Source organism: Sturnus vulgaris, chromosome 2, assembly GCF_052056855.1.
Source record: "Sturnus vulgaris isolate bStuVul1 chromosome 2, bStuVul1.hap1, whole genome shotgun sequence".
NCBI lineage: Eukaryota > Metazoa > Chordata > Aves > Passeriformes > Sturnidae > Sturnus > Sturnus vulgaris.
The window spans coordinates 39187339-39209666 of record NC_142244.1 but is presented as its reverse complement, the minus strand read 5'-3'; the positions used below and the strand labels follow the sequence as shown (position 1 = coordinate 39209666).

At 37.2% G+C, this 22328-nt stretch overlaps 1 protein-coding gene across 6 annotated transcripts in view; it reads left to right on the top strand.

The window, feature by feature from the left end:
• Positions 1 to 22328, top strand: part of GRM5 (glutamate metabotropic receptor 5) — a 247122-nt gene that overhangs the window by 182616 nt on the left and 42178 nt on the right. For all 6 annotated transcript variants that reach the window (XM_088159342.1, XM_088159343.1, XM_088159344.1 and 3 more), the window contains 3 exons: positions 1921 to 2156; positions 13988 to 14234; positions 19907 to 20075. In XM_088159342.1, the coding sequence (XP_088015468.1) occupies positions 1921 to 2156; positions 13988 to 14234; positions 19907 to 20075 (652 nt within the window). The remainder of the gene's footprint in view (positions 1 to 1920; positions 2157 to 13987; positions 14235 to 19906; positions 20076 to 22328) is intronic.

Genomic DNA, 22328 nt, shown 5'->3' with positions numbered 1-22328 from the left:
TCTTTTAAATTCTACCCAGTTAAAAAAAATCCCACACTACAAAACCTATCACTTCCTGCATTCAAGAACTTGTCAGGTTTCATGAGGGTGGATAAAACTGCTTAAAAACTTGCCAAAGAACAAGACAAATCTTTTAAAGGAAAGGTTAAATCAGTCATAAATTTAAAACACCTTCTGTGATTTTTATCATAAAACAACATATAATGAGTTTTAACTCTGTCCAACAAACATTCCTGGTGGAAGTGAGGGGTATTTGTCTCACTGATCCTCTTGAGTACAGTTGAGAACATTAACACCTGTGTTAATCCCTAAGATGGAGGGTAAATTTTCCAAGTGTTATCTTCAAGCTGAACAGCAATGCTCATCTTTTTCCTTGCAATACAGATGCATATTTTACTCTTCTGTGCTGAGTAAATCAGTGCATTTGAAATCTGAAGCATGTTTAATGGTTCCTTCATTTTGATTCCAGACACTGGATATTTTTTTGCCGCCTGGTGAAGCTGCTATTTACTGACATTGCAGCTGTGCTAAGAATACATAGTCGAGTCCAGGCTCTGCTGAAGTTGTGTCTTGTGCAGGAGTCACTCTCTGAGGGCTTTTGCTCTGTGTGGGGACAGCTGAGTGCACAGCATAAGGAATGTGCTGGGCACCAGGTGTCTGCAGCAGGACTCCTGCCTGCTCTGCAGTGCAGAAGAAAAGTTTAAGACAGGCAGTGAATGATCAAAATAGAACAACAGATCCACACATATAAAGGTCACCTACATCACTACAGCATGACTAACTTACAGAAGGGCTAGCTTTAAACAAATCATGAAGTTTTAAAATAGGACAAGTTGAGCTTATTTTTTATCCTTCAGTTATTCAACGTTTAGGATTTAAAACTACTCTCTATAGTCAACATCACTGACTTTTCAGAAGGGGGGAAAATGCTAATCTGAGATTCTTCTCCAAATCTCTGACTGTAAGACCTGGGGCTTTTGAAAAACTGAAATATTATGTTCATGATAAAACAGAAGAAATCTGAAATGCTCTAATGAGATATGTACATTTTTAGAGTTGAGTGAAACTTCATAAATTCCAGTATTTCCAAGAACATCTATTGGGAAAAAGGGGAAGGGAAAAATTATCCTGAGAAGTTTGTGACATTTTGTTTGAATCGGGTCTTCAGTGTCTTCTGTCTCCTTGTGGTTAGAGTGTTGCAAGCTGAAAGGTTAACAGAAGGATATTAAAATTCTGTATGCAGTACAGTATCACACGACTCCATAAAGCTCCAGCCACGAGTAACAAAGAAATAGGAGCAACACCTGGATCTGCATAATGCTCTGCCCAGCTTCATTAGCCGTGTCTGCAGGGAGGATTAATTGCTTCAGATGCAATGCCATGTTGTCTCTGTGCTGGTGTTTCTGCTTGAGCAGTGCCAGCCCCATTCAAGAATTGCTTCTGGCTCTTTGGGCCATGCTCCATGGAGAAGTATGGACATGGTCTGCAGCACAGTCCTGCCCTTTGCACAGTGAGAGGTCCTGTCCTCAGAGTCACATCCTCTCGGGTAAGAGTAGCATCAACCCAGTGTCAGGGAAACACTGAATCCAAGGTTTTCTCCCCACAGCTCAATGAGGTTAATTGATGCAGAAATGCATTTATGCACAGCAAATTTCAGGGTCTATGATTTTTAACATTTTTTCAATTACCTGATTGGAGGACGTAGAAGAGATAATTTAAGTAGAACGTGCCGATGTCAAGCAAATGTAAGTAAAACACTGAATTCTTCCTCTAGAAGAATAACAGGTGCTTTGCAAATCCCCACTCAGAACCACAACTGCTAGTGTGTGTGCTCTTAGGCTCTGATTTTCAATGTTAAGGAAGCCCTTTTTTGGTTCCTTGGAGTGGTCATTGTTGTGTCCCTCTCCTTTTCCCCTGTAGTGACGGCTGGGCAGACAGGTATGACGTGACAGAAGGGTACCAGAACGAAGCTGTTGGTGGGATAACAATCAAGCTGCAGTCTCCAGATGTGAAATGGTTTGATGATTACTACCTTCAGCTTCGGCCAGAAACCAATCATCGGAATCCATGGTTTCAGGAATTTTGGCAGCACAGGTTCCAGTGCCGGTTGGAAGGGTTTCCTCAAGAGAACCCTAAATACAACAAGACTTGCACGAGTAAGTGAATTTATTACTTCTGCTGGATGAAACAATGTGAATGAAGATCTGGTCTGATGCAGCATGGTCTGGTGAAATAATGAATTGTATTGGAAGGGAAAGAAGCTGTAATTGCAATACTTGCTGTTTTCAAAATTACGAAAAGCAAAATTTTTAAAGTGTTCAGATTTCTAAAGAAACAGATAGAGCAAAGTTATCTGAAGCCCTTATGGCAGTGATGATTATTTATGAACTTCATATAAAACAGTAGGTGATTTGAAAGATGACATTGGGTTTTCTTTCAGCCATGAGTCATTTCAGGATACACCATTTTGAGCTGATTATTTTCATTCAATTGTACTAATTTTAGCAAAAATTCCCACAACATTTTGTCATTTCTGCACTATGTGGTACATTTTTCTGGGGTTTTGTTGGGAGTTGTTTATTATTTATTATTTTTGTTAATTGCTGTTTATTTCATGAGATGCCAAGCAGTACTAATGTTGTCTAGGCTGTAAACTGGCACCCATGCCTTGCATTCCAAAGTGCGTGGGGACCTGTGACAGCAGTCAAATGACCAGAAACACAGCAGGAACCACACACTCAGTGCCTCAGCAAGAAGATCCCAGACCACCTGGCAGGGGTCCTCTATTCAGGGTCCTTCCTCTAAGGCTAGGAGGTCTGTTTCACAAGCCCTTTCTCATTTTCTGTAACTCTCTGGGCAAATTTTTAACTATTTCTGACCCTTGTGATATCACTACCACAATGGGTCTTCTGGCAGTGTAGGGGATAAGGTGGTGCTGTGCTGGGCATTAGTTCAACCACAGCTCTAAACCCTAAGGGTTTTTCCCTCCTAAAAATGTCAATATCTTCCACCCACCCATGAGACCAAGAAATGTCTTAAGGGATCAGCGTTTTAGATTTACACAACACAAACCCCTACCCAAATCCTATTTAATGATCTTAAAATCTTTCTTTTGATTTGGACAAGGTTGCAGAGGAGGTTTGTGAGTGAGATGTAAATTGAATCTAGGAATCCCAAAATCTCAGTGTACACCTTTCACATTCAATTGACTTTTCCCCATTATTTTTGTTCTGTTACCCTTCTAACACAGTCTGAGACAGGTTTTATTTGCACTATTGACAGGTACTGCATATTGAGCAGCAAACTTCATTGATTTCCCCATGATAATATAGACCTGTTTTCTGAGATGCCAATGCCGTGGGCATAGCTGGATGCAGGCTAATAAAGACCTGGTTTCTATCAGTATGCCATGTAAAAAACATTTCAATTTGACTTTTGTTGGTTTCTTTTTAAACTTATCTTTTACCAGCACTGTGAGAACCTAATTTATGTGAAAGATTGGGAGCCATGAAATATAAGTGCTTAGACAGTCTTTTATAACACCTAAAATAAAATTTACCACCTCAGAAAAATTATCACGGGGGTGCAAGGAGATGTTATTTTATACACAAATTCGCCCAGTCATGGATATGTGAACAGCACTCATGGCTGGAATCTTTCTCACAAAGAACTACAGATCAAATAGGTTCTTAAAACCTGAGAATGTCAAAGACACAAAATAAGGTGCTAAAATCCAAATCTTCTCATTTACAAAACATGAATAGAGAAAAAAAAGTTTTTTTCCAAATAGATTGCTCTAATTTCCTTTTCTTCAGTTTTACTATAGTATTCATTGCTGAACCATGATGCGTACAGTAAAAGAATGAAAACGAGAATATAAAAGCTTTAATTCTTTCCTGTTGCTGCAGGGCAAAAAATGTTAATTCAGTTGTGGAATTTCCCAGGTTAACGACATTATGCTCAGCAGTCAGTTAAAAGTGTGCATTTAGTTAGGGCTTTCACATAGGAAGTTGTTAGTCATCATATTACTTGGGTTTATAGTTTTGATTTTTATCTAGACTATCTGTCAAAATTCATATAAAGGAAATTCAAATTTTGGCCTGAAAGATGACACACATAGTTACTTAATGGCATTTTTTTGTGTCATTAAGTGCTAAGACACATATGCTTTTTTTCTCAAAATAGCTCCAAAACTAGGCAAGGGTGTATGACAAAGTGAAGAAATTTGAAGTTACTCAACTCTGTGGGTTAGCCATCAAGAAAGATATAAATATATTCACTGAGAATTACATGAGTGAGAGATTTTGATCCTGTGACTTTAAAATCAAAATTACCATGAATATTTGAAACTGACATGGTAGTTGCTGTTTCTGCCTCATTTCCTATCACCCATATGAATTTGAAAATTATGTCTTTTCAATTCTTATACTACTATTTGTTTATTTCAAACACTCAAAATTTTGAGTCCTAAATTCCCTCAGTTCAGACTTCACAATTGTAAAGGCGATACTTGCCCTCAGTGGTCACAAACATTTCATAGACTGTCCTAAGAATTTCTGCATGATGAGGAATTAGTTTTGGTTCTGATTTCACCTGGTAAGAAAACAGGACTATGTCCTCTAGTTTATCTAACTAAATACATGGTCTTCTCCAGAAGCTGCATTATATATATATGTGTATATATATATATATATAATATGTATAAATAAACTCAAACACACTAAAAAAAATCAAGAGATTAATGAATTAATGAGATTAAATTTACTGAGAAATGCTGGAGAGAAATCAAAACCTATATTTTACATCAAAAGTCAAGCAATTCTTTACTTCTTGGAATGGTGATGAAAAGATAAACATAGAGCTGATGTTAATAGGCAAGGTCATTATTAAATGAGTGTGTCTATATAAAAGGCAATAACCATTATATTAGTGGGAAACAAAATTAATTGTTCTCTCTAATCCAGTTGTGTTGTCATAAAAACATAAAGAATGGTTAACAGTATAATCAAGTTTATTCAATAAGAAAATAAACACAGGAAGATATGGATGAAATATAAGTAATAACTGACTTCACCTATGCTCCAGCTACAAATTTAGCTGTAAAAATCTCTGCATTTGCTTTGATGAATACTGCCTAGAATATTAGGCTATGCTTATGTCTGTGACAGAAAGTACATGAAGCCATAAATCATTGTAATCATCACCAATGACTTGTGAGTATTTTTCTCACATTTTAACATAAGCTCTTCATAGTCAGTTTCAGGGCAGATATTGTTATTAAAGAATACAAGATTCAGTAAGATATGTATAATAAAATTATTCAATCAGCCGAACAAATATAATTTTTCTCCATTCATTTCTATTAAGCACTAAAAAAGTTTCCATCCCTTCACATACACTTAGTTCACACTGAGATGAAAATTTCAGCATCCAGCTCATTTTTCATTTGCAGATTAGAACATACTTGCTTAATCCAAATGGGTATCACTGCTGTCGTTGTTAAGAACATTGATTTTCTGCCCAGCTGGAGCACTCCAGAAAGTGAGAAGTTCACAGACTTATCTGACTTGGTTTCAGTGTAATCAGTTCCATGCCACGGGAGAGCTGCTACAAGCCACCTGTGAAGAACAGGAGTCAGAACAAAGAATTTAAAATGCATGTATAAAAAGAGACATTTAATGGCCTTCAAACACTTGGGATTGCATAAGATTTGGGGTTGGTTTCAACCAGTCAGAGATTGTTTTAATGTCTAAGACCATAATTGGTAGAAGTTCATAACTAGGTCTGCAAGCTGAGTAACAGACGAGTAACTCTCTTCAATGACCAGGTTCAGGTCTCAGAAGGCTAATCTAATCCTCTTGTATTCATTGCCTTTAGACCTTTGAAGACGAGACATTTATGTGATTGCTTTCTTTCAGACAGAGTTCCCACCAGACCTCTAATTCCTAGTACCTTTTCATCTTGGTAAGGGTGTTTTAAAACACACATCTTAACACCAAGCAGAAACAAAACCCAACATGAATTAATTATGTGGTGAAGCTCTGGGTCGATGGACAATACTGCTAGAAAACGACAACTCCTCCAAGTCACCAGGAGCAGAAGAGTATTTATTACATTTACCAATCTGTTAAATTATTTATTTTGCCTGCACTGTTAAGTGATATTATTTTTCTCATGCTGTGCAAAAGCTGGAGGCATGGAAGGAAGAGCATTATTTATGGTGATATTCAAACACAGAGTAATACTAGAATACACATCCCAGGTATCTGTGATCTACGTCACAGACAATAAAGAGTAAATAAATAGAGGCTGATGCTGCTGAAGCAGTGCAGTATCATACTTTGATTGGCAGAGGTTACCAACTTTAGAAAAAAATAGCAGTATCATGTAAAGGAACAGTGGGAACAAGAATCTGGAGGGAGGTGAGAGGTCACTTGTGCAGGTACTTACAGCAGGGTCCTGACATTAAATACTGTGGTTCAAAGCAGTGAAATAGAAATAAAAAGGGAAATTATGGGGGCTGGGTCATCACAGACAAAGGTCAGCCACAAACAAGACATAGAGGGCACTGAAAGTGAGGATAGCAGCTTAGGTCTGACATGGCTGGGAGCAAGGACCCAGTGACAGGGTTTATAGGGAAGAAGAATACACAGAGATGTACAGATGTCCTGGTTACGGCTCCCAGGAAAAGGAGATTTGCAGCAGCATTTTAAATGCAACTTAGAAGGATGCAAAAATCCCAAATTCCATTCATGATTTAACCATGTGGTTTCTCTGAGATAAAAGTGCTTTTTTCAAGGGTGTAAAAACTCTTATAAAAGAAGATGACCAATATATCTCCAAGCAATTTAGAAGAGGATTAAGAATGAATGAGTTTATTAGCAGAAAGGGAGATTAGGGAAATTTGGGATAAGTACAAGAAAAGTTCTTCAGCTTAAGGTACAAATGTGCACATAAAATAAAGCACAAAAAATATTTACCTGTTTGCTGAATCTCACCCAGTTCCATCTATTTTAATGAGCACCAAAGGACACACAGAAGGTCCACTGTTTCAGATGAACAGAAATTTGATTTAACAAATGGCCGTTTTGGGTTTCCAGATAGAATGAAGGAATAAAACATGACTGTCCAGTCTTTTGCACTGCAACATGCAAATCTGTTGATTAAATGTAAACTCTAATGCCAAAATTGGTTTAATCAGAACTCAGCTAACAAAACGTAAGTCCTGTCAGAACAGAAGAGTATTTCCCATATTTCAAGGAATGTGTCACATTTAAACATCATATTCCTCACACTTAGCATGTCTATACTTTTATTTTTATATTGCAAATAAAAGCAGAACAAATCTAGTTAAAATTAATTTCTGTTTTTTAAACAGTGAATTAGAAAGCATATTAATTCTTCTGAATAAATCCTGTGTGTCATTCCGTTTGATACTCATGCTTGGGCATTGGCAAGCTGAATTATGGTCCAGTCCTCATTTTTATCCCCCACATTTCAGATCTGGAACTCAAATACTGTTATTACTACTTTTACAGTGATGCTGGGTCAGATCCAGAAATTTCCAAAGGCAAATCAGCTAAGGCATAAATCCAGATCTGAATCTTCTAGCAGCCTGATATAATCTGAGCCAGGAGCCCACACAGATGTGTTACTATTTTTTTGATTCAGAGTAAGAAGCAGTATGACACTAAAAACTGATCTGTGCTCTGGCTTATATTTTTGAAAGTCTTTTTTATATAAATTGATCTTGAATTTAACACATCTGTAACTCAAACACTTTAATAGCTTGAATCTTCTCATTGTTGTTACAGAATTTATCAAACTCCTCCAAAATCTGCCTACAAAACTACATTTGTTTTTCCTTCCCTTTAGGTTCCTGACTTCTTCCTTCAATATATTAGATGTATGTGATGATACACCTAATGTGACTTTCTTCTTTACATTACAATTCCTTTTCCAAATGCCTTTCTGAGCCTTGGAAACTATCTGGACCATGTCTCTCTAGCCTCAAAAATTAAATGATAATTAAATTTATTCAGATTATATACATTTTATATTAGATGTTTCCATTGGAGCAGCTCCTGCCATTCTTTTCTCTCAGCAGTTCAACTTCCTATATAGATTAAAATACTTCATATAAGCATGTTTGCAAGTACAGAGAGTTTTATGCCACTGTTTCATGCGATTTTGCACCTATAGCAGTTGAGCATTTCTGCAATTTGTGACCAAAGAAACTGAATTCTGTAGAGAAAGAATAATACTGTCAAGAAAATTATATGGAGAAATAGGTATCTATTTAGTTACCTTCCAGGACCACCTGTTGCTGTTATTCTTTTTTGCTGATTATACTGAACTTGGCAAGAGAAGCCAGACTGCCACTGTTTTGTGGGCACCCAGGGATAAAGGTCCAGCTCTCATCAGATTTGTGAGCACTCTCAGAATGCCAAGGCTATGGAGGTTTAAATAGATGTGAAACACCAAAGTCAACTAACTACTCTAAAATAACCTTTTGAAAGTCGTCTCTGGATTTCAATACATTGGATTTGGTCTCTTGGTCATTCTCAACACTTTGGTGCCCGTCAACATGTAAAATGTAACAGTGCTGATGCTGGCTTTCAGTTAAGAAGAGTGAAAATTACAACTCGTCAAAAGCATTGGGTGAGGGAATTGCACTGGAAGGTACTTCCTTGTCAAATTTCAAGTGTTCCATAGCAGCATTGGAATGGGTTTTCTTATCTCAGTAACACTGAAAATCTTTCTTTCAAGCTTTTAATTTACCTTCACATTATTTCAGTTTTATGTTATATGCTTTGCCTCAGCATCAAAATGACATTTCCCATAGAGCTACCTCTTTTCTTCAGTCTCATAGCCTGTAGTAAACTAAAATAGGGGGGGAAATAAATAAATAAACCACTGGAATTTATTTGTAGAAGAAAAATACACCAGGAACCTTACAAATAACACAGAACTCAAAGTTACTTCATCATTTCACATTGATAGAAAGCTCTGATAACAGACTTCGGAAAAGGTTCCAAAATCAGTCTCTTTCTATATTTTTAAACAATGACAAATAAGATATGAACAATATGATTCTTATGTACAACCTTTCGTCTGTTTTATAAAATACCACACATTTCTTCAGTGGAGAGATATGCATGTTTCTGGGGTGACTGACTTGATGGCATGTCATCCAGAACATACACATCCAGGAAAAGTCACACATGTTCCCAAGGAGCAGAACGGGGACAATATGGACATGCTGGCAGAGTTAGGAAACCACACACTATATCCTGCAGAAGACAGACACTACCATGGTTTTGTAGGAAAGATGACCCTGCTGTCCTGATTTTTCCTAAGAAATTCACTAAGGCAAAGGAAAGAAAATATAGGAAAACACATCGGTTGATGGACTTCAAGTACAGTGAGCAGAAAGTGAATGTAGAACATATCTGTCAGCAAAACTAGAACTCATTTCTGTCAGCCTCTTGTCCACCAAAACAAAACTTAGCACAAAGAATCACTGAAGTTTTTCGTCATATATTTATGGAAATTATATGGAAACTAAATTGTGATATAATCATGGGAAAACACTATGAAATAATTGGAGGCTATAGGATGTGCCTGTGGTTTCCATTGTGATGTCTCTTATGACTTTGTCATAAACAACCTTTTGATCACTGATAATTTTTATAATAATAATAATAGTTAATAATAGTAAATAAGCACTAACAATTTCCCTTCATTTCAGTGTTCAGCAAACAAACTGCTCTTCGCTTTGAAAAAAAAATATTCTCCCATATTGTGTCTTATATTTTGTTCTCTTATTTCTCCTCAGGGAATGAAATAAGGAGGTTGAGGGATTGCCGGGAATGTAAAGCATTTTCACTATTTCTTTTACCCTTTATTCACTATTTAAAATGCAAAGTATTGCCATCTTTGGAAAAGTTAGAAAGCATAAAAATCATATTGAACCATGGTAATTTTGCACTCTTTAACATTCTTGCTTGATGAGGCTTTGTAGTATCACAAGCTGGCAAGCAGAAAAAATTGGATTTCACATTTCATCTTCCTTGAGAGTAAAAACCTGGGAAAAAAAAACCAGGAATGACAAGTTTTGCATCAAAAATCTGTAAAGTAATGAAATCTATTGAAAAATGCTTGTTTTCATGCTCAGTGCTAGAAACAACAGATTAATTTCAGAATTTGCTGCAAAGATGTGGGTTTTGTTTGGTTTGTTTTTCCATATTTGGAAGGAGGAGCTCAGTCTTGGAAGAACTATTTTATTAATCTCACTAGTAGCCAGGACCACCAGTCCCACCAGTTCTGGGAGCTGCAGGAGTCGCTTTGGAGCATGGGAAGCAGTCCAGAGCTGGCTCACCATGCACAGGGACTAACAGCATCCATAAGTGCTTTCCTGGATCACTGCCCATAAGTACACTAATTGTTTCTAAATAGATCCAAGAAATGACCCGTGGCTAGTTGGAATCACTTTCTTGGTGAAAAAACATGTTTCTTTTTCATCATCTACATATTTGTGTGCTTTGGAGACTTGACAACAGAAAAGAACATATTTGGATGAGGAGTTTAGTGCTGAGCCATCTCCATGCAATTAATCATACAATAGAATCATAGAATGGAATGGTTTGGATTGGAAAGGAAAGGGCCATAAAGATCAAGTAGTTTTAGTCCCCCTGCCATGGGCAGGGACATTTTCCACCAGACCAAAGCCCCTCCAACCTGGCTTGAATACTTCCAGGGATGGAGCATTCATAGTTTTTCTGGGTAACTTGTTCCAGTGACTTACCACCTTCAATATCTTCCTCTGAACTTGACCTCTTTCTATTTAAAGCCATTCCCCTTTTGTCCTATCACTGTGTGCCCTTTGGAAAACTTCAGCATAGATTCATAAATAGGTTGATATATTCCTAACACTGCCATCCCAATTAAATTCATCCACATCACCTTTCCATGTCATGATCACCTCGTGCCAGGAAAGGTTCTTGACTGAAGACAGCACTCATGGATGAGTAATAACAGTGAGAATATAAGAATATATGCTAGACTTCCATCAAGAACAATATGCAAGAACTCTTAAGTGAATAATGTGTTTAAGGCTACCTAAATCATAATTGTTGCAGAGATAGATTTAAAACATTTTTACCTCTTTGTTGTTGTTGTTGTTTTTGAGTGAGAGATTACCTTTTAGCTTGTGTATTCAGCCTTCCCTGGAAACCACTGCTAGGGTTACTGAGTTAAGTAAGGGTTATTTATATGTTTCAAGTCTGACATGCCAAAATACTTTGTGAAAAGGGTTGAAAATAACTTTCAGCTTTGGTTTTGAATGGTTTTTTTTTAATGCTGGTATTTTTTGAGGTTTTATTACAATACACTAAAGAGAACAAAAAATTATTTTGTCTCAGTTTTTATGATTTTCCCTTAAATACAGAATCTTGTGGTACTATAAACTGACCTTGGCAGGTTGAATTTGCCCCTATATAGCAAAGTGAGGCAATTAATATCTCAAGTAAATATGTTCTCCAGCTGCAGGAAGTATATTAAAATTCTCACAACAGCTAAATCCCTCACAACTCCATTGACAATTGCCAGCAGCTTCTAGGAAGAGCTAAGCAGCCTCGTTATAAATCATCAGGTGAACAGGATGAGGTTCAGTGTTTAAAGAAAATCAGAATAATAATTTCATAAAATTGAAGCATAAAGCCCAGTGGAGAGTAAGAATTAAGAAGTAAGTTATTAGATTTTTAAGCAATCATATGCAATAAAGCAGCTCAAATATTGTTTTATGATAAATACTACTGCCAATGCAAATCTCATTCATTCTAATGGCTACTATAATTAACTGCACCGTGTGTGAGCTGCTAATTTTGTGGGTGAATAATTGGTTAAAACAAGCTTTATGTATTGCAGTGCAATATGCTTGTTCAATTTTCCACTTAATATCAATTAATATGGGTTTTATGTGTACTCCACTGTTGTAGGTTTTATGCTTATTATTTTTAATTAGGAAAAAGCAATACCTTGGTAGAACAGAACAGATGAGCAGCACTGTGTGCTTTTTCCAAGATTTTTTTTTTTTCCATTAAGATACTTCACGGTCATATTGTTTATCCTTCCAAAATGTTAATAATCACTGCTCCTGAGGTTGACTGGAAATGATGGTGCCAGCTTCCATGTAAAATAGGAGGGGAAAAAGGAATGTCTCAGTTCTTTCATTTACTTTCTGACCTCTACACAGTGTTTTTCAGTTCAAACTACGTGTTTTACTATCTTTCCTGATGTTTCCAGTGCTGCAATAGATTCTAGTGATTAGAACTGTGGGGTGATGTTGTTCACCACTGAATAGTATGCTTGTGTGTAGTCCTACCTGTTTTGTGATAGAAAAGATAGCTGTTTTATGATCACCAGCTGGAGATTCTACCCTTTTCCACCAAAGGTGCCTACACATCAGAATGTGTTCTTGTCTTCTGGATGGATATTGTTAAACTAGATGAGTGCTACCCTGAGAGTCATATATTAATCCTCATTTCTTTAAAGACAAAAGTTGTGTGTGCCTCAATGTTCTCATGGTATAAAATACTTCTCAGATTGTGCCTCCTCTGCAGCTCAGATGGGCAGGTGTGAGCACCATCCCTGCCCCTCACCAATACCTTCATTGCAGGCAGACTCTCAAGAGTGGGCAGGTTATTTGCATTCCCTTTGCTCTGGACAGCACACACAAGGGACTCCCTGGCACCTGGGGTTGCTGCTTGGTTGATAAAAGCAGAGTAAATATTCTAATAGAGCTCTTTGTCCTGGTTCCAGAGACAAATCTTTCTAGGTGTCAGAAAAATATCCAGCACCACTGGATATCTCTGACTCTTCTCACTTCCCCAGTGTTAAAGATCTTGTGGCCAGAGTGCTGCTGGGAAGAAAAACTCCAACCTACCCTTCCTTAGTTTGCCTGGTGCTGTCAACAGAGGAAATCTGTGTTAGCAATAACAGTGTGTTATAAAGAATAAAGGTCTTCGAGGTGCTGCCAAATGAATTTTTTTCTGTGCATTTCACAGAAGCATAAAGAGGGCATAGAAATGCAAACAACATGTTTTAAAAGCCAAAAAATTTAAGATTCACCAATTCTGGCTAAACATAGTCATTGCCTAACCCACACTGTCAAACCCTTCACAGATATTTTATTCATCTCTATAACATTGTTATCCTCACTTCATAAAGAGAAGGAGCAAGAGATGTAGGAGAATTATTGGGCAGAACTTTTGGTACAGTAAAGGGGTAGTGCCTAGGTCAGTCTGCTTGCACAGGATTAGTTCCATGTCTCTGAATCAAAAATGTATTCATAGAATTATAGAGTGGCTTGGATTGGAAGAGACCTTAAAGCTAAAGTAGTTCCAATTCTTCTGCCATGATCAGGGACACCTTCCACTAAACCAGGTTGCTCAGAGCCCCCACCCAACCTGGCCTTGAATGCTGCTGTGGATGGGGCATCCACAGTTCTCTGATGGGGCAACAGACTTCACTGATTTTCCAGAAGTAGAACCTTTTAAAAAGGTTTCTAGAGAATAAACTTCTTATTAGCATTTACACTTCAACTAATATTTCTGAAGGTTTGAAGAGATTTATGCAGGTGGAAAGAAGTTTCTGGGTTACCTAAAATATTGTATTATAATGTCCGTGGTGTTTGTTTTAAAAATATACATGAAAGAGCAGTTCTCTAAAACCAACAAATGTGAGGTAAGCTGATGAACTGCAGAGAGAAATGTGTCATCTGGATAATATTTAAAGAGAAACTCTACTTTCATTTCTTTGTTTTTATTCCAACGTGGTCAGTTTGCGTATCAAAAAAGTTACCTTTTATGAGCTGTTTAAGACACTTAAAATACTTTTCCCACTGTTAATAATTAAGCCACCAGCAGATGTCTGAAGATCTGTATCCCAGCCCTATTCACTAACCCCTCTGCTTGTTCCCTGACAGGCCAGATGACTCTGAGGACGCAGCATGTTCAGGACTCCAAGATGGGCTTTGTAATCAATGCAATTTACTCCATGGCCTATGGGCTCCACAACATGCAGCTGTCCCTGTGCCCGGGCTACGTGGGCCTCTGTGATGCCATGAAACCCATCGATGGCCGCAAACTCCTGGAATCCCTCATGAAGACCAACTTTACCGGGGTCTCTGGGGACATGATCCTGTTTGATGAGAATGGTGACTCGCCAGGAAGGTAATGTTGACATTTGTCGAGCTGTTTAATAGCACAGAGGCTAACAGTACGTAGGAGATATGTGCAGACTTGACAACAGAGCTAAGATCTCATAGCCCTAGTTTTACAATTCCTGACTCCTGTGCTTGTTTTGCAAAGATAGATTTTTTTTAAATGTGCAATTTTATGGTATTTCAAGTCAAAGACGTGGACTTTCAGGAGTAAAAGCTTCCTGCATGAATTTGCATTTTCATCTGTACCATTTAAAAGTATTATTATTGAAAACAGATCTTTATGTTTGTAGACCATCATGTCTACCACAGCCTATTTCTCTCTTGATGCGAGTGTTTAAGTCTATGTGTTTGGTTGACCTATAAAAAATCATAGCAGACTTAGTTCTTTTATTATGAGAGCTAAACCAATATCAGAAATACTGTACTGATGCATCCGGGATTTTTTAAATCAGAAATATTAAAATCCTGCTTACACATATTCCAAATGAAACCTTTCCACTTTCATAACACACTAAGCTATCAATCCATACTGTGCTGCTCTAAGACAAATTGAATTTAAACAGAGCTTATTTTGCTGGTAACATGCATAAATATGCATACATACTCTGTGGAGCAAAAGACAAGTTTTTCTATGACACATGCATCCGTAGAAATGCTCATTGGAAACAGTCATGAGGTGGGGGTTTTCCTGGGTTTCTGCCTACTGAAATTTTCAGAGGATGAACAGCAGGTATGATAGTATTCAAAGTATATTTATTCCCTATATTTTGATGCATTTCCTGTCTCATTCACTGCTTTTGCTCCAGTATTGTTTGACATAACCCTTCATGTCCATATTACTGGAAGGTTTAACATCTTTGTTATGGTGCCATATAAACAGATGACTAGAGGGAAAATTTTTATCCTATACACTTATTTAAATTTTGTCTTCTCCCACTAATGTAAACTGAAAGGAAATCATTAACTTCCTAGTAGAAATGGGTTGGAAAATTTAAACTTATTGGTCAAAATATTTTGACATTTCAAAAAATTTCTGCAATTTCAAACTTGATTTTTTTCTTCGTTCTATTTGCAAACCTATAAAGTCAGCATTCTCCCCAAAAGCAAGCAAGCAAGAAGGACAGCCACCTACACAGCAGTCTGTTTCTGGAGACACAAATTTTCAAATTCTTCAGACTAAAAGTCTAAGGAAGGGCACTGTGAGCTAGTAGGAGAACTCAGGCACAAACTGGCAGAAACCTAAGAAAATTTCAAATGGAAATTTGTTTTCAGAGCTTTTTTAGCATGAGCAAGGCTGTCTTCTGCTAAACGTTTCTATTTTTACAAATAGCTGAATTTTGAAGAAAAATGTTAAGTCTGAATTCTTCTGGCCAAATTCTTTCTAAAAGACTTATCTCAGACTTCTTTGAAAGGATTTCTTTTTGCTTTTAAAGGTGCAGTAGAGTGTATCCGACCCTGTTCCAATCGGTTTCTTGTGTTGAAATGACTGCAATGAATGAGTGATGTGTGGCCTGCCAAAAACAAATATGTTACATGACAACATCAATAACAATATCTAAACATTGCAAAGAGATCTTTTGCTTTACTTTTTCCTCATGTTGACATTCTTAGCAAGAACAATTTAACACCATTTGTTGCAAGGAATTTCATTGAATATCTTGGATATTTTTAAATTCAAAGAAAGATGATGAAGAAATTCTATCATGTACAGTCATTTTCTCAGTCACAATTGGACATAAGTATTTCCCTGAAGAGCATGGAGACACCATGTTGAATGTGTACCTCAGGATAGCCCAACTTTAAGAAACTTCAGTTTCCCTGGATTTGTGTGATATTTATGTCTACTCAAACTAATGAACTGTGTGTGGTTACAAAGTGGTGCCAGACTTTGTTTTCTTTTGAATCATAGTTCTTTGCTCCCTCTTGTCCAACAGTAGTCCCATCATTAAATCCAGTCTGTGTGCCTAAGTCAGACAACAATGAGTCAAAATGTACTCTTTCAGGATTAAGGAAATTTTCTAGGAAACTCCCTTTCTAACTTCCAGGTTTTTAGTTGTGTATAGTCTTTTAAGCACTGTCAAACACTATTTGCAAGAGCTTAGAGATGGTGCAGTCGTACTGGAACAACTCATCTGCCCTGTTCACTTGCACTGATAACTGCATCTTCACTTTGTAAAATAGGAATTTAAATCCTCACAGCTGTACTGTGGTGGCAGTGTTAAGCAGAAAATCAGAACATAAAAAGCTGTTCTGACCTAGATAGCTCAGGATTTCGATGTATAGCAAAAAGGTTCTGGTATTATAGAACAGATGATTAATCCCACAAGATGCTTTGAATCCTGGCCTTATTCTAAAGTCCTTTATGTATATATTGAGTTTTAAGGAGGCAATCTACTGAAGGGCCTGCTTTATGTGTGTCAGGAGACTTAGGAAAAAAAAAAAAAGAAGCATGGAAGCCATGATTCCTCAGGAAGATAATAGTTATCTGTAAATAGTATTAAAACTCTGAAGAAGAAATTGAGGATGGAAGAACAGGCAAGAGAAAACAAGATGCTGATGTTTTGACTGTGCTACCAGTAGAATATGTACTCCCAGCAACTTCATGGCACTTCTGTTTTGAAACAAGTATTTTGCACAGTGATTAGAGCACTGCTGGAAATGTGCTATTGTACCATCTGGTCTCTCCTATCCTAAAGTGACAAACTGTCCCTGTATTATCTCAAGGCACCTCCAGGGAACCAGTGACTCACTACAGCCTCCACTACAGCAATGGACTTACTGAATCTGGCTATTTCTACCCATCCATCAATGCTGTTCTCTGCAGAGAAGAGAGACAAGACTTATGGAGGCAGTACTATATTAAATTTGTTAGGTTCCTTTCCAGTATTCCCCTTGTAATATATGCATGGAACTACTACTGGGGAGATCACTGGTTTAGGTTCTGTGGCCTGTCAAGCACTAGCAGTACTTTTGTTTGTCTGTCCATAAAGCCCTAAACTGAAAGCTTTAACAAAGTTATACTAATAGGTGTGTTGCAGTGACAATGTTGAATAATGGCTCTACTGTGGCTTCTGTACTAACTTTTAGTTAGTCTGTTTAATCCTCGACAAATTGTTACTCTGGCTGTGAACCTCAGAAAAAAGTTAATTTATAACCATGTGAAAAAGTCCATTTCTTTGGGTTTGTGCTTGTGTTATCCAGATTCAATTATTTTGTGTTAGTCTGGTATTCATATCCTCAGCTTTTGAGGAGATCATGCTTGAAGCTGTGGACATTTCCTTCTTTATACAATAACAAAAGTTAAATATTTCAAAATCTAGAAGTATAACAAATTTTTTCACTTTATGTGTGCTTATTTCTTCTTCTTTGTAACAATTCAAGAACAATATAATGTGTGCAATATCACATTGTCCATTCAGTCAGACTCCACTTGCATTTCCTTTCAGAAGCTGCTTGCAGCCCTGATCCTGCCCTGGGTGTGATTTTGGCATTGAATCCCAGCTGTACCACCATTTCCCCACTGTGACAGAATTTTTCACGATGCAAAGCATCCAGAGATCTATAGATGGACAATATTACAAAATAGTTTTCCTGTAATCTTTTTTTCATCAGTATGGGAAAATACTGATCTTAGATATAGTATGGCTACTGCTTGTCAGTCTTAAAACTGTTTCCTCAAAACTTAAGAGATATCTGTGTATCTGTCGTGGTTTAACCCCAGCCAGAAACCAAGTACCTTGCAGCTACTTGCTCAGTCCTTCATCAACAGAATCAGGGAGGGAAATGGAAGAGCAAGAGATAGAAAACTCGTGGGTTGAGATAAAGACAGTTTAACAAGGAAAGCAAAAGCCATTCACACAAGCAAAACAAACCAAGAAATTCTTTCCTTTTTTTCCTAGGTAGGCAGATGTTCAGCCATCCCCAAGAGAACAGAGCCCTATCATGCATAATGGTGACTTGGGAAGACAAATGCCATAACTCCAAACATCCTCTCCTTCCTCCTTCTTCCCCCTACTTTATATACTGAGCATGATGCCATATGATCTGCAATACTCCTTGGGTCACTTGGTGTCTGCTGAGTTTGTTCTCAACTTCCCATTCATTCCCAACCTCCTTGCCAACATGACTGTGCACAAAGGCCTTGGCCCTGTGTAAATACTGCTGAGCAATAACAACAACATCTCTATATTATAAATTGCTTTCAGCACAAATCCAAAACACAACCCTATACCAGACACTGTGAGGAAAATTAACTCTATTCCAACTAAACCCAGCAGGGTATCTTACATAAGAGATTTTTTTGATTTAATGAGTAGGTTATTTTCCTCATTTGCACATTGAACTTCATAAATTATACTCTTACAATAACACTCTTAATGCAGATCTGTCTATATGCTTTGCAGTCAGGTCTAATTTAGTGCCTACTGACAGGAAAAAAGATGTCTCCTTGTTTGTGAATGAGACAGCTTTTCTAAAGCCAAGATTATCTTAAACTTCTTGGCCTATATTGTTTTCTTGTTTTGCATCAGTAAATTTCATATTGCTTGTACATATTAATGCCAAATCACGAAAGAGGAGGCAAAGAAAAGCATGGCATAATTTCTTCAGTAGCTTCCCAAGTTTTCAAGCATGCCTTATAAAAAAGTGCTAGAAGAACAGGTCTGTATGGCAGAAAGGTGGGCTGGTGTTCAGCTGCAAGAGGAAGCAAGTCCTACGTGGTTCTACAGACTTTCTGCAAGACTGTGGGAACTGAAGAGAAAGTAGGAGGAAGAGGAATATGAAACTGAAAACTCTGATGGGCTCTATCTTTGACCCAAAAGCAGCCTAGGACTTAGTCATGAGTGATTTTTCTCTTCCACACCATACTGTACAAGGAATTAAATGTGTTTCAATCACCAAGGAATTACATAAAAAAAATTTGTATGGACAGGAAAGACCAGCATTTACTGGTGCAATACTGGAGAAAAGAAAGTGGAAAGAAAAAAGAAAAAGAAAAGAAAAGAAAAAAAAAAGAAAAAGAAAGATTCTTGTGCCTGAAGAGTGATGCCTGATTCTTCTCTGGGTGCCACACCAAATTTCATCTTGCAGGAATTTTCCTTTGATTGCACAGAGGTTGCTTCTACTTCTTTCTGAGAGTTTATCTGTCCTCTTCTTCCTTCAGGAGTGGAATAAGCACCTGCAGACAGTGAGGAGCACATAGTATTAGGAATTGGCATTATAGGTTTAGATTAGTCAGCATCTGCTATGGAGGGAACTGGGGCTTCACATGCAATTGGCTTCAAGGGCTGGAAATTGCACAGATTTAATTGTGTTTGGCTCATTTCATTGTTTTCCATAAATAAACATTCATTCTCAGAAACACAGTCACTTAACCCCAGAGTGTTCAGGGAACTTTTATCGTGATGAAAAAAAACCACCCAGCAATAAACTCAAAACAAAACTCAATTAAAAGAGAAAAAAGAAAACACCCCAACCCCACAACTTAACATACAAAGGAAAAGCAAGATTATGATATCACAGAAACTACTGTGAGATACTCAAGGGCAAGCATAATTCTTTAAATTTTTTTCTTCTTTATTTCTGCATGTTTGATTTTCAACTGTATGGTGTTCCTTTAATTTGAAATATTTCATGATGTTCGCCTCAACTCAGCTATGTCTCTCCTTTCTGTTTCCAAAGATATGAAATCATGAATTTCAAACAAATGGGGAAGGACTACTTCGATTATATCAATGTTGGCAGCTGGGACAATGGTGAGCTGAAAATGGACGATGATGAAATATGGTCAGAGAAAAGTAATATCATCAGATCTGTGTGCAGTGAACCCTGTGAAAAAGGCCAAATAAAGGTAAATATTTTCTTCATTTGTTTCAGTCTTGCAGTAGCCTTGAAATTTGAAAGAAAGTTTTTCTTGACTTCTACCAGGAGAAGCAGAATCCCACACTTTAATTAAAATGTACAGACTTATGTATTTAGTTCTTACTCTTACCATAATCATCTCTCTGTTTTAATAAACTGTCATCTTCTTGACTCCTATACATGTGGCCTGCTGACCTTTTTTTTTTTTAACTGATATTCCAAATGCTTTCAAACAGGTATTTTTTGGAGGCTTTTTGCTGCATATTTTTACAGCATCTGATTCAGTGGAGTGCAAATCCCTGACTGGGACTTGTCAGTACAATTGCAGCTAAATTTCAGTGCTAGAGAGTCACCCAGACTGGAATGTTACTAATCAGACCTTAAGTGTGTGGTATCATGAGATACTATCAGAATACATCATCAAAACATCAACTACTACCAGTACTTCAAACTTCAGGACATATAGGTAACATTTTTCCTTCCTCTAGTTCCATGCTTCAGTAAACAAGGAGCATACATGAGTCTGTCATATATTAATTATACAATATTTTCTTCAGCATCCCATGATGCTTCCTGCAGAACAAATAAAATAGTGCAAGTCCATAACTTACCTTGCAGTCGTTTATAAAAAGCCAGTGGAATGAGAAGATGGTACATTTAACCATAAAAAAAAATCAGGTGTGATTTCTGACAAGTCTCACTGGAAGCTCAATTTTCTCATATGTTAAAACAGCATGACTGAAAATTGGGAAGCAGCTTCAGAGAGGGGCTGATGGGGGCATGAGGAATCTCTGCAACACAAAGTTAATCTCTTTAGTCTGAATTTTACAGAGTTTTAGGGCACAGTCACCCTGTTTAATTCACTAAGTAATTTTTGGCAGAGTCATATGAGTTTCATCAGACCAATTGTATTTGTTCCCAGTGTAAACATAAGGAATTATGTCAGACTTATGAATAATATGATATTCCAGATGAGGAGTCATCTCATCCTTGTATAGAATTTGGAAATTTTAAGATCCAGCTTGGTGCAGAACGACTTCTTTCTCTTCATTGAGGGCAAAGGACACCCAGCTAGGGCAGTTGGTTCTGATGAGAGCACACCTTCTGCAGACACGTAAATGCAGGTGGGATGAGTTACTCCCACAGCCACCAAACTTGGCTCTGTTAGCCTGCTCCAGGCACAGTCACACACGGGGAGGACAGAGGCAGACAAACAGCAAACATCTCCAGAACTGCATGGCTCTGAGCTCATTTATGATCTGTTTTGTCACAACATAGGTGGAGGGAAGAATCTCGTGATCTTCCTTAGCACAGTCGCCTGCCACCTTCTGCTCATGGTGCCAGGGATTCTCCCAAGAGGATCCTTCACAAGCCAAGTCATCACACACTCAGATACATGGCTGAAATGTTCTATTTGCTCCCCATTAGGTTATTGATCATAAATCTCAAAGTTTACCTGGCAGTCTTTATCTTCATGGTCTTCACAAATGATGGTGAGATTTTGACCCTACCAAGCTCTGTGGTGGTTTTCCTGTAAATTTCTCTGTGACTGTGTTATTATGGAGTAATTTGAAACATTGAATGTAGTGCTACCCAAAATTCAGCTACAGTTGGTGAATGGATCTACAGGATTTGATAAAATCCGAAAACAACCCAAAACTCTATACATTTGAAATATATATTATTGAATGGATATATGATTATTTAAATAAATACAGGTTCAAGGGATTGTCCAGATGACAAGGGAAAATATTTTTTTTAAATAGTTTTAAAGACATTTCTGTTAAAAAGGACAGAAAAATTAGTTTACAGTTAAGTGATACAACAAAGAATTATTCAGGAAAAGAAAAATGAAAGGATGAATAAATTGCTGGCTAAGCAATTTAACACAAAAAATGGTCTGACTTTACTCTGAGTCTTGAAGAATAATTATCTTGATTTCTAGAGGAGAATACATAATCCTTCTTGGTAGTGCTGGGCAAGAAATTACCAGTGTACCAGTCTCCTGATTTATTTGCAAATTCTAAGTATTTTAAAGAAGATCTTCATTTGCCAGAAAGGTACATTGAAAAGGGTAAATTAATTGCTCATATAGAATTTTGGGTGTTTTGATAATAACATAGGGTTTTTATTTTGCCATCTAATATAATATTTATCTAAAATATATCTCTAAAAATTAGTACAAGCTTTCTAAAAATTTATTTTCTTAATTAAAAAAAGTTTGTCATTCCTTCAACTTTTC